Source organism: Arachis duranensis, chromosome 3, assembly GCF_000817695.3.
Source record: "Arachis duranensis cultivar V14167 chromosome 3, aradu.V14167.gnm2.J7QH, whole genome shotgun sequence".
Taxonomy (NCBI): domain Eukaryota; kingdom Viridiplantae; phylum Streptophyta; class Magnoliopsida; order Fabales; family Fabaceae; genus Arachis; species Arachis duranensis.
In genome coordinates, this window is record NC_029774.3 from 21,544,416 (window position 1) to 21,558,118 (window position 13,703).

Below are 13,703 nucleotides of genomic sequence, written 5' to 3' on the forward strand. Positions count from 1 at the left end.
CAGACAGATGAACAGAATATCTTGCGTGTTCAGAATACTTTAAGCAACACGGAATTCAACACCAACTAACAACTAGATACACTCCTCAACAAAATGGAGTTGCTGAAAGAAAGAACAGAACCATCATGGATATGGTCAGATGCATGCTCAAGTCAAAACAAATGCCTAAAGAGTTTTAGGCAGAAGCAGTTGCAACAGCAGTTCATATTTTAAACAGATGTCCAACAAAGAGTGTTCGTGATAAAACACCAGAAGAAGCTTGGAGTGGAAAGCGACCTTCCATTCATCATTTCAGAGTCTTTGGGTGTATTGCTTATGCCCACGTACCAGATCAATTAAGGAAGAAGTTAGATGACAAAGGCGAGAAGTGTATCTTTATTGGCTATAGCACAGACTCAAAAGCATACAAGTTGTACAATCCAGTATCAAAGAAAGTGATCATCAGCAGAGACGTGACGTTCGACGAGAAAGACATATGGGACTGGAACACAAAGACAGAAAAGCATCCTATTATAATTTCAAATACATGTGATGATGAAGAAGAAAGATAACCTGATGCAACCGAGCAATCAGAATCATCTAGAAGACCTCAAAGAGATAAGAGACTACCAGCTAGATTAGCATATTATGAGGTTGGCAATGACAACGATCCGTCTGATAAAGAAATCCTAAATTTTGCTCTATTTTCATATTGTGAGCCGTTAAACTTTGAAGAAGCCTCTAGAGATAACAATTGGAAGAAAGCAATGGATGATGAGATTTATGCCATTGAAAAGAATGACACATGGGAGCTGACAGATTTACCAGCAGATAAGAAGTCGATTGGAGTAAAGTGGGTTTACAAGACTAAGTACAAACCCAATGGTGAAGTTGATCGTTTCAAAACAAGATTAGTTGCTAAGGGATACAAACAAAAGCCAGGTATCAATTATTTTGAAGTATTTGCTCCTGTTGCTAGATTAGACACTATTCGTATGATTATTTCACTCTCGACTCAAAATAAGTGGAAGATACATCAAATGGATGTTAAGTCTGCATTTCTAAATGGCACTTTAGAAGAAGAAGTGTATGTTGAGCAACCTGCAGGATATGAAGTTCTTGGAAAGGAAGATAAAGTTTACAAATTGAAGAAAGCTTTGTATGGGCTAAAGCAAGCACCAAGAGCATGGTACAAGAAGATTGATTCTTATTTTATTGAGAATGGTTTCAAAAGATGTCCATTTGAACATACTCTTTATATCAAGTTCGTTGAATCTGGAGATATCTTGATCGTGTGTCTTTATGTTGATGATTTAATCTTTACTGGCAACAATTTGAAGATAATTGCAGAATTCAGGGAGGCTATGATAAAGCACTTTGAAATGACAGATATGGGTTTGATGTCTTACTTTCTTGGCATTGAAGTGGTTCAAAGAGATGATGGTGTTTTCATTTCTCAGAAGAAATATGCAAATGATATTTTGAAGAAATTTCAAATGGAACATTCAAAGCCAGTTTCTACTCCAGTCGAAGAGAAGTTCAAATTGCTAAGAGAAGATAAAGGAGGAGCAGTAAATCATACATATTACAAAAGTTTGATTAGAAGTCTAAGGTACTTGACTGCGACTAGACCAGATATTGTGTTTGGAGTTGGTTTGCTTAGCAGATTTATGGAGGAGCCTTGTACCAACCATTTGCAAGTGGCAAAGAGAATTCTTCGATATATCAAAGGTACTTTAAATGATGAAATTTATTATGAAAATACTAATGAAGTAAATCTTGTTGGCTACATTGATAGTGATTGGGCCGAAGATATAGAAACAAGAAAAAGTACTTCAGGTTTGTATTTTATCTTGGTTCTGGTGCAATTTCATGGTAGTCAAAGAAACAATCAGTAGTAGCACTATCTATAGCAGAAGCAGAATATATAGCAGCAGCAAGTTGTGCAACACAAGCAGCTTGGCTAAGAAGAATTCTTGAGGAATTGAACGAGAAACAAAATACTCCAACAACAATATTTTGCGATAACAAGTCAGCTATTGCACTTTGCAAAAATCCAGTATTCCATGGAAGATCGAAGCATATTGATATTCGATTTCACAAAATCAAAGAGTTGGTGAATGAAAAAGAAGTTGTGATCAAGTACTGTCCAACTGAAGAACAAGTTGCAGATATCTTTACAAAGCCATTAAAGACAGAGTTATTTTACAAATTAAAGAAGATGCTTGGAATGATTAATTCTGCAAGCTTGATTTAAGGGAGGCAATGTTAATTCATTATAAATCAACTTGCATCACTAGAATTTTCATAAAGAGTTTTTGAAGTCAAAATGGTCAAAGAAGAAGCAAAGTTTTAGTTGAATACAATAATCATCAATTTGCTAGATATTGCTAGAAGCTAACATATTGGAAGCTTGAAGATTTTTGAAGAACATTCAAGAGAATAGTACAATTACAACATTCTACAGCATTGAAGAAATTCAAAATCAAATTGAATTGAAATTGAAGACCAAGCAACCTAAATTAGAAGATTATAGAAACTACATAAATATAATTTGAAGGAAGATTCATGAAGACAACTCATAGCATGGTAGTCATTACAAAATTGATCTGTGATTCATAAATTATTATTTTAGTAGGAAGCATTGCCTATATAAAGGCACATATACCTTGTGTATTGTATATGTGTTCCATAAATGAAATTGAATATGTTTTGAAATATTAGAAATTCTCTCTTTAGTATTATGAGTGTTAGTGAGTTTGAAAGATGAAAAATATAATAGCGTCATTTATATGAGTGAGTGATCTTAGGGTCAATATAGTGTGGATATTTTACTTATAAAAATCACAAAAATATTTTGAAATTCAATTTTTTAAAAAATTTAATTTTACCTAACTTTTGGTTCTCTCAATCTTATTCTCAGATGGAGAACATACAGTCCATGAACACACTAAGACTCCAACATTTGGCGAGTCATCGTGTCAAGGCAACGACAATAGTGGTGGTGATGGTAGGGGGTTATGGCAGTGGATGAGGTGGCAACTACTATTGTAGGGGAGGAGGCTAAGCGGTAATCTAGATAGACTCCATAGAACTGATGATGATAGATAGAGTGGTATTATCAAAAGTTTAAAACTAATGTATTGATATATTTTTTTATTATATAAAAATAATAAAGATCTTTTTAAAAAAAGTTAGACACTAAATTATTTTTGTATCTTTTTTTATATAATAAGAAGAGAGATAAATATAGAAAATAGGAATGACAAGGTTTATTTTTCAAAATAAAACACAAAATTAGTATATATAATTTTTTTTATTTTAGTTGTTTTTCTATCCATGTATTTAAATCAATGGATTTTAATCCTCACCAAAAAAAAAATCAATGGATTTTAAATTAAAAGGGAAGATATATTTAAAGTTAGTGGATAAAAAATAATTAACTTAATAACCTATAAATGCTAAAAATGCGGGTTTTATCAAGGCAATACTTTAAAATTCATAACTAATTTTTAAATGGGTTATGCTGGATAACGCCAATTTTGAGAATATTAATTTTAGTTTTTAATTAAAAAAATATATAGTAAAATATCTGTTTTTTTATATGAAATGAATATATTCATACATTTCAAACTTTTTTTTTAAGTTATGAGATAATAATTATAAAATAATAAAAAGATAATAAAATATAATAAAACATATACCTAAAATTGATTTGCGTAAAAATAAACTATTGATTTACGTAAATATCTTCGTAACCAATAATTTTTTTGAATAACATGAATAATAAATTTTAAAATTAGTTAAATTCAAATAAAACACACTACATTCTAAATTATTTATTTAAATTTTAATATTAAAATAATCACCACACACTTAATAAATTAAATATCTAATATATCTATTATTTATATTATTTAATATTTTTATTATCTACTTATATATTTTTTTCTTAAATTAATTACACTGATAATAGGCATGAAAACCCCCGTTCAATTGCGCCACATATCCTATAGCCTTAGCCCTTACTCACATATAAAAACATGGTCGGTGCATGTCATCCTTATCTTCCTCCCACACCGGAACAAGTAACGACACACCTCTCTTGCTCTCAATTCTCTTCGGAAAAATTTCAACCACCTTCAATTTATTTTATCTGAAACATTTTTTTACCGTAAAAATTAAAAACATATATAAATCCATCTTTTAAAATTTTAAATTATGAAAGATGACACCCCAATTAATGTGTATATAAATATCACTTAATTTTTTAATTTATTTAATCCGTAATATTTTATTATATACACATAACTTTTTAATTTATTTAATCTGTAGTATTTTATCTTTAAAAAAAATAAATAAATTATTAATTTTTGATTCGTAAATATTTAAATTTTTCACGATTTAAAAATGTATTTAAATTTTTAAAATTTTTTTAAAATCAAAATATATTGATCTCTCATATTTATTTGAGTCTATCAAAATTAACTTAATCAGTATAAATACACACATAAAAAAAATTTTAAAATAGAATAAATTAAATTTAAAAATTAATGTGTTTAAATTAAAAAAATTAAAAGTTTAATATATTTTTAAATTTTTAAAAATTTAAATATTTATTGACAAAAAAATAAAAAATGGGGCAATTTACTTATTTAAATAAAATGACAGAACTCTTTACCCAAATATGCAAAACGGATTGTTGTTACGTGCATGTGCAAAACTTTATTCTATGTAATCCGTGGCAACCCACCACGGTTTCTGAATTGTGCATAAACCGTGGCAGGTTGGGACGGTTTATGGGAAAACTTAGATGCTTGTAAACCGTGGGAGGTTCTAGCGGTTTATGAATGGGGCGTGGAAGGCATAAACCGTGGTAGGTTACCACGGTTTATGAAGAAGGTGCACTAAATGTAAAACCCTATAACCCACCGCGGTTTATGAAGAATAAATTAAGAGTAAATTAATTTAAACTAAGAATAAATTAATTTAAGAAAATTAAAATTTTTAACTTTTCTAAAAATATTTTTTTATTTTTTATTCATCGGATAATGCTATACCCAGACAGTTGACTATTTTTGCTGTAGTTGTTTACAAATTAAGAATAAATTAATTTAAAAAAATTTAAAATTTTTCAATTTTTTATTTTTTAGATATTTTTGGAATCATTTATTTTTCGACTATTAGAAAAATATTTTTATTTTTTTATTCATCGGATAAGGCTACACCTGGACAGTTGAATTTTTTTGCTACAATTGTTTACAAATTAAGAATAAATTAATTAAAAAAATTAAAATTTTTCAATTTTTTATTTTTTAGATTTTTTGGAATTTTTTATTTTTTGACTATTAGAAAAAAAGTATTTTTTTAGTTTAAAATTAAAAAAAAATTTACAGATTTGTTATTTACTAGATATTGCTGGACTTTATTTTATTTTTTTAATTTAAATAAAAATATTTAATCTTATAATCTAAAAATATAAAAATAAAAAGTTAGGTTTTTAAATTTTTTAATTTTTCTAAAAATATTTTTTATTTTTTTATTCACCGGATAATGCTACACCCGGAGAGTTGACTTTCTTTGCTGCACTTGTTTACAAATTAAGAGTAAATTAATTTAGAAAAATAAAATTGTTCAATTTTTTATTTTTTTGATATTCTTAGAATTTTTTATTTTTCTACAATTAGAAAAAAGAATAATGCTATACCCGGACAATTTTTAGAATTGTTCAATTTTTTATTTTTTCTTAGAATTTTTTTAAATTTTTAAAATTTTTAAATTTTTTAAAAATATTTTTTTATTTTTTTATTCATCGGATAATGCTATACCCGGACAGTTGAATTTTTTTATGTAATTAGTTACAAATTAAGAATAAATTAATTTAATAAAATTAAATTTTTTCAATTTTTTATTTTTTAGATATTCTTGTAATTTTTTATTTTTCTGCTATTAGAAAAAAAAATACTTTTTTTAGTTTAAAAATTAAAAAAATAATAAATTTACATATCTGTTGTTTATTGGATATTGCTGGACTTTATTTTATTTTTCTAATTATTTAATCTTATATTCTAAAAGTATAAAAATAAAAAATTTATATTTTTAAATTTTTTATTTTTCTAAAAATGACTTATTTTGCTGCAGTCTTCATAAACCGCGGTGGGTTACAGGGTTTTACATTTAGTGCACCTTCTTCATAAACCGTGGTAACCTACTACGGTTTATGCCTTCCACGCCCCCTTCATAAACCGCTGGAACCTCCCACGGTTTACAAGCATCTAAGTTTCCCCATAAACCGTCCCAACCTGTCACGGTTTATGCACAATTCAAAAACCGTGGTGGGTTGCCACGGATTACATAGAATAGGATTTTGCACATGCACGTAACAACAATCCGTTTTGCACATTTAGGTAAAGAAACACACACATTCTCTCTCTCTTTCTCTTCCGAATCCCTTTGTCTCGTCTCAGTGTCAAGTCTTCGCTCCCTTTCTGCATCTTCAAGCTCCAGATATGGCGTCTGGATCCTCAGGTCGCGGTAACTCGGGTTCCAAGGGTTTTGATTTCGGTTCCGATGATATCCTCTGCTCCTACGAAGACTTCGGTAACAGGGATTCCAATTCTTCCAATGGCAATCATTCCGATCCAGTTATCAACGCCAATTCAACTAAGGTATATATACTCATGTGACCTATCTTGCCTTTCAAGCGTTGACTTGAAGGTTTTTAGCTTCTATGGGAATTATCCGAACATGGGTATTTAACTTATTAATTATGAATGAAAAGTGGTTAGGGTTTATGAAAGTTATCAATTTTAGAAAAATATGCAAGAATTTTGTTGATTGAGTAAAAGTGGTTTGTTCTTGGTTTGTTTTGTGGTTCTCCATCATCGATCTTCGTTTTAGTTTAAATTTGATTCTTCGTGTCTTAAGCTATTTGCAACTTGAAACCGAAGGAAAAATTGGACTAGATTTTTGACGTTGATAGCATAATTTTTTTTTAGGATGAATGAATGTGAAGGTTTTTTTGTCAAACAGAAACAGGATTTTCTTCTTATGTGTGAGATGTTGATGACCTAAAGGTCTTATTTATTTGGGTGGCTTTTGGGTTTGTGGACTATGATGCATTCTGCCAGAATGCATGAACTGGTTATTGGATAACAAGACAAAGAAAGAAGAAGACAAATAATGCCGTTTGATAGTATGCATTTGTATCCTGGGTTTTTGTGTGTTTTGAAACCTTGTGATTTCAATTCTCTTAAAAACTAGAACTCCATTACATGCTTTAGTATTAAAGAGTAATGCAGGTTTCAATTCTATGAGAATCTAACTCTCATGTTACCTAAATTAAATCTGACCAAAAGTGATTTGATTTCTAATTAGTTATCTGATCAGTAATCATTCACCACAACACCACCTTCATCCACTGTGCCTCACCACTTCCATCATCATCATCAACAACAACAACCATGCCTGTTGGAGGTTTTTCTCTTTATAGATTTTGATTAGATAGGCACAACACTTAAGGTAGGCGACAGTTTTTGTGGGTGAAGAAGAAGGAAGAAAAGGTAAGGTTGGTGGTGGTGCATGTGGGCGTGGAGCTGGATGGTGGTAGTTGAAGGAGGTGTTGGTGGCAGAGGAACCATCTTCAAAGGTTAGGGATTGAGGAGCTGAGGGTGGACTTTGAAGAGAAGTTGGTGTTGATAGTATTAAGGGCAAAATAGTTATTTTATAACATATTGCAAACAATCTAATTCAATTCCATTTTTTTTGTTTCAAATCAAAGAATTCTCCCCGAAATTGAGTATAATTCAATTCTCTCAAGAATTATATTCTACTCTATCTCATCCAAAGTTTCCAAACATATTTTATTTCAATTCTATTCTACTCAGGTCTTGTGATTTATTTTTATTCATCTGCAAGAGTATTTGGTGAATTTTGAATAGAAAAAATAAGTTTTGATGCATGATGAATGTGGTCAAACGGGTTTACAGTTGGCAGTTAGGAGAATAGAGGAGTATTTTCCAGGTGTTGTAGTATAAATGTGTTGAGGAGTCAAATTCTACAATATATTGATTTTAACTTTTGATCTGTCAGTTACATTGAGGTACTTAACTCATGATGACTGGCTGTATGTTTGATTTGTTATTGATCAATCATCACGATTATCAGAAAATGCAAGCTGTTATTAACTTAACTCGAGCTTCATGTTGTATGCATGTATACATATTATTATAATGATTATGGATCACCTGTACCTTCTATTCCTATATAGTGAAACATTGTATCTCTGATCCAGAAATGTCCACTTTGTTGGCAGGATTTTCACAAATCAAGGATGACGAGAGCATCAATGTTTCCTACTACTGCCTACAATCCGCCTGAAGATTCTCTAAGCCAAGATGTGATTGCAACTGTGGAGAAGAGCATGAAAAAATATGCTGACAACCTCATGCGATTTCTTGAGGGAATTAGTTCAAGGTTATCCCAATTGGAATTATATTGCTACAATCTTGACAAATCTATTGGAGAAATGAGATCTGATTTAAATCGTGACCATGGGGAGCAAGATTTAAAGCTCAAGGCACTTGAAAAACATCTTCAAGAGGTATGCTGCTTTCATATATATTCTTAGGTTTAACTTCATTTCATATATTACCTAGTACCCATACAGCACTACCCCACATCTGATGGATGAATACTTTGGATCTTGTGTTAATGAAATCCTGAAGTAGTTATACATCAACTGAAACAATTTTTTCCCCTTCCAGTTCAAATGCAGACATTCTTTCTCAATTGGGAAATCCAACCATATTCCTTTCTTGATTTGCAAACCTGTTCAACATAACAAGATAGCTATACTTTGTTTGTCTGGTCAATGAAGCACCATTCATCAATCACAAACTGGACATTAATCTCTATTGCTAGATTAACAATTTGTTATTGCTTGAATATTCTGTGTATTCTTGATACTGTTCCAATATACGCAAAAAATGACTTTCAGCTATGAGCAGTGCAGAGTAAATAAAGCATTTAACTCGCAATGTTCTGTATTAGCATGCTTTCATATATCTGTTCACTTTATTAATTGATTATATAGACTTTGAGAAACAAAGATTGTTATTGCATGTATTCATTTTCCTTACGTTGGTTATGTAGGTTCATAGATCTGTACAAATTTTAAGAGACAAGCAAGAGCTAGCTGACACTCAGAAAGAATTAGCCAAGCTTCAACTTGCTCAGAAGGAATCATCTTCCTCAAGCCACTCAGAGGAGAGATCATCGCCTTCTACAACAGATCCTAAAAAGATTGATAGTGCATCTGATGCACACAACCAGCAGTTAGCTCTTGCACTTCCTCATCAAATTCCCCCACAGCAGCCGCCGCCGCAACCGGCTGCACCCCATGCTCAAGCTCCAGTAGCAAATGCGTCCCAAGCCACCCAACAGCCTACTTATTACATGCAGCAACCTCCCACTCCATTGCCAAACCCTCCAGCTGCTCCCCAGCTCTCTCAGAATCAGTATTTACCATTGACAAATCAACAATACCAAACACCCCAACTTCAACAAGACATGTCGCGGGTGACTCCACAACCAACACCATCTCAGGTAGCCCCATCCCCAGCTGTGCAACAGTTCCCTCAGTATCAGCAGCCACAGCAACAACAGCAACAGCCGCAGCAGCCGCAGCCACCCCAGCAGCAGTGGGCTCAGCAGGTGCCATCTTCACAGCCTCCCTCAATGCCACCCCAGATAAGAACCCCCACATCCTACCCTTCCTATCTGCCAAGCCAACCAGCAAACCCAACTCCCCCCACTGAAACACTACCTAACAGCATGCCCATGCAGATGCCAGCATATTCTGGAGTTCCACAACCTGGTTCTAGCCGCGGCGATGCCATGCCTTATGGATACGGAGGAACTGCTGGCCGAACTGTTCCGCAGCAGCAACCTCCACCACAGCAGATGAAGGGCTCTTTCCCGGCACAACCAGGCGACATGTACGGTACTGCCAGCCCCCATCCAGCACTTCCTCCTCCAGCCAGTGCATACACGATGTATGAAGGCGAGGGAGGGAGGACACACCATCCACCCCAACCTCCTCCCCACTATGCTCAAGCTGGATACCCTCCATCAAGTGCTTCACTCCAGAATCCCGGCGGCCACAATCTCATGGGGAGGAATCCTAACCAGACACAGTTTATGCGCAACCACCCTTACAACGAGCTGATTGAGAAAATGGTGAGCATGGGATTCAGGGGTGATCATGTGGCAAGTGTGATCCAGAGGATGGAGGATAGTGGACAGCCAATTGACTTCAACTCTGTGCTTGACAGGTTGAATGTTCATGGCTCTGTGGGCCCCCAGAGAGGAGGATGGTCAGGGTGAAAATAACAACCTGTGTCTTGGGAATTTCAGCTTCTTGGAGCAGTGATTTTCCTAGGGATGTTATCTGTTTATACCTTCAAATCATTGCGTGTTTTATTATGCATGGAATAAAAGGTTTTTATCCGATCCTTTTTCTCTTGTAACGTGCACGGTTTATCGTCATCTTATGTTATGTAAATGTTTGATATGTGAGGATTATCTAGTATTTATGCAGAAAATCCTTCACTTGATATATTTCTTTTTTATTTTGAAGTAATATATAAAATTTCTTGTTATTGATCATGCGCCTTGTATATAGTCACTAATCCCTCTTAGATGGTTAGATTTGTTGCTTTATTTTCTTTTTGACTTAGAATGGTTACTTTTTGGGAAGGTAATAGTAGTTACTTTTTTCTTAAACTAGCTTATTACTATTAGTCTATTACGAGTGGTTTATCTCGCAGCTTACATGTTTAACAGGAGAATTCAATATTAAAATGATTCTTTGATTTGTTCCACCATTAAATAGAATATATTCGGTGGTCAACATTTTGTCTTTTATCTTCTTTCTAATAAAGTGTAATAAGCATTTTATATACATTAAAAAAAATAAACAGAAAAAATACATATAAAAGGGTATAGGGTGAATAAAAGTACAAATCAAATAATCGAAATTATAGAAGTACACACCAAATATGGTAATTAATGGACAAAACTACAAAAGTGATATGTCATTGCTAAGGCTCTATTTTGGTTAACTTTGTATGTGGCTGTTTACTTTAGTGTCGTAAGCTGGCATAGTTTGGATTGTATTTTACATTTAAAAAATAATATTTAGAAACAAAATACAAGTGAGCTTCTCTAATTTGAATGAACTTTAACTTTATTCTCTTAGTAAAATTGTGCAAAATCGAGTGATTGTAATACACCAAATGTGACTAGGTCGGGTGTGTTTGGTTTGTGCTTTTATTTTCGATTTTTATTTTCTATTTTCAGTATTTTTGTTTTTTGAATTTTGTGAAGAAAAAAATAAAAAATAAGAGATGAAAATAGAAAATAAAAAATAGAATTTTATTATTTCTACTTTTTTTTTAATTTAAAAAATAAAAAATACTAAAAATAAAAACAAAAAATGAAAACGCAAACCAAACATTCCCTTAATCTTTTTAGATTAGTTCAAAAGTCAAAAAATTAAATCAAACCAATCTAATTAATTTCAGTTTTGATTGGTTTTGTTGGTTTAAAAAAATCGAAGCAAACCAATTTAATTAAATTAGAGTCCCGCTAAGAAGACAATGAAGTATCTATACAATATATACAATGGAACTTTAATTTGGTCCATTTTAAAATAAAAATAAAAATAAACTATCATTTACCCTAATTGAAATTCTCAATTTCAAATATAAACCTGCCAGCATTAAAGAAGTCCTTGAGTTCTTGATGAAATATCTTGAATTGCTCCACAAATGCTTGATTATATTCTCTTGGGTTCTTTGTGATTTTAGCAAGCATAGCTTTTGTTGTAACCAAATCTTCGAGACCACCATTTCGGTGAAGCTTGTTTTGTATAGTGTACTTAATTTGTAACTGTCAAAAAAGAGCATGAAACAGGCAATCTATCATACATTCAACTAAAATGGGATTACATACTTGAAGTACTGTGAGAAAACAACCTTGAGGTCATATGGGATGTCATTTCAGTGAGCAATATCTCTAATTCGAGTCAGAGGAACAGATGCAGTGAATTCAGCCTTGAAAGATGGCAAACATGGATAAATTTTACGGATTTCAAGACTTCCTGTATATCAATGAAAAAGTTATGGTAAAGAAGCAAGGGCCAAATTCTATTAGACAGCAAGATACAATATGTAGCAAATAAAACCAAACATTATATTAATTGACAATTGAAAAACTTTCAGAACAATTATTTTGTGTTGAAATTGAGTTTCACTCTGTTTTATTGGTTATAGTGAAAGCAATTATTTAGTTAATCATTTAGTTATGCTTTTTTGAGGTTAAAGTTTTTTTCCATAGATTGTTGATTATCTTCTAAAACTTGGCGTTAACGAGTTCTTGTTACACACTAGTAATTGATATGTCTGAAAATTGAACTGTGTTCCTGTTTTTCAGTGCACATCAGCTATCATACTGGTTACAAAATTGAAGATCAATGAAGAGAAAGAGGATCACAAGTACAATCTCTAGCAGCCAAAATGTTGGCAAAAAATTACAAGTAGAGAGTTCATGACAAATTTCCTTACCTTAGCCTTAAAGAGCTTAATATTGTCATCATGATGCAGCATTTTTTGAAGATTCTTCTTATGTTAACACACTTTTAAATATTGATAACTAACTGTTGACTTTCTAGTATTCCTCTAAATTATAAATTATATATCTCATATAAATGTTATGTAATAAAAATCATTTATTTTAATTTCAAATTAAGACTTTATTTATTTTTCGATTTAATATCAATGTTTACAAGAATTTTATTTTAATCTATAATTTCTAAACCATGAAATAAAAGAAACACTTAGAGTATGCGGATGCAAAAATCAGAAAATTAAGTCAAGGACAAATGGTATATCTAAAATAAACACTCACTTTAAAAAGAAAGGAACAATTCGCATAGACAGTAAAATGAACATTCACATTAGTTGATAAAAAATAACTAAACAAATTGATAAAAAAAAATAACTAAGCAATTGTCCAAAAATATCACTCTTGCATCATGTTTAAATGGCATAACTAAATCTAAATCTAATTCAACCCACATAATAAAAAAAACTTGCAGGCTATATGCAAACAAAATGCAGAAAATCAAGTAAAAGACAAATAATATACCCAAAATAACCATCTACTTTAAAATGGAAAGAACCATCTGCAATTATAATAAAATGAACATCCGACTTAGTTTAAATGGCTAATGAAAAATACAATTTGATATTTCTTTTACAAATCTAAATGTCACATAACTCTACTATAACTTAATCACTTATATCTAACTACAACAACTCCAAGCATATTTGAATTCAGTGAATGGTACACTAAATTCAATTCTACAATATGACTAAGTTTTGTCTCATCAGTCAGTACACCTGTCACTTCCACGACCTGCAATCAAACACAACCAAAAAAAATCAACCAAAGGAATTAAGTGACATATGATACTATGACATAAATATCAGCAATATAAACCACCAAGAAAATAACTAACTTAAACAGGATTAAGCGTGTTAGTAAAATTTCAGTTTATAATAGGCACCATGCTCACTATTTTTTAACAAATACTTCTAATCAGATAAAATTATATTAAATTCAATCTAAATCACATAAACATCTAAATTAGAATAAAAATA

General features: G+C 31.6%; 1 protein-coding gene across 1 annotated transcript; it reads left to right on the forward strand.

Moving 5' to 3' along the window:
• The first annotated feature begins 6,400 nt into the window (after positions 1–6,400).
• LOC107478128 (uncharacterized) lies at positions 6,401–10,647 on the forward strand. Its single transcript, XM_016098277.3, has 3 exons — positions 6,401–6,647; positions 8,294–8,581; positions 9,133–10,647. Exons 1-3 carry the CDS (start codon positions 6,489–6,491, stop codon positions 10,363–10,365), a joined length of 1,680 nt encoding a protein of 559 aa, XP_015953763.1. The 5' UTR covers positions 6,401–6,488; the 3' UTR covers positions 10,366–10,647.
• Positions 10,648–13,703: the final 3,056 nt, after the last annotated feature.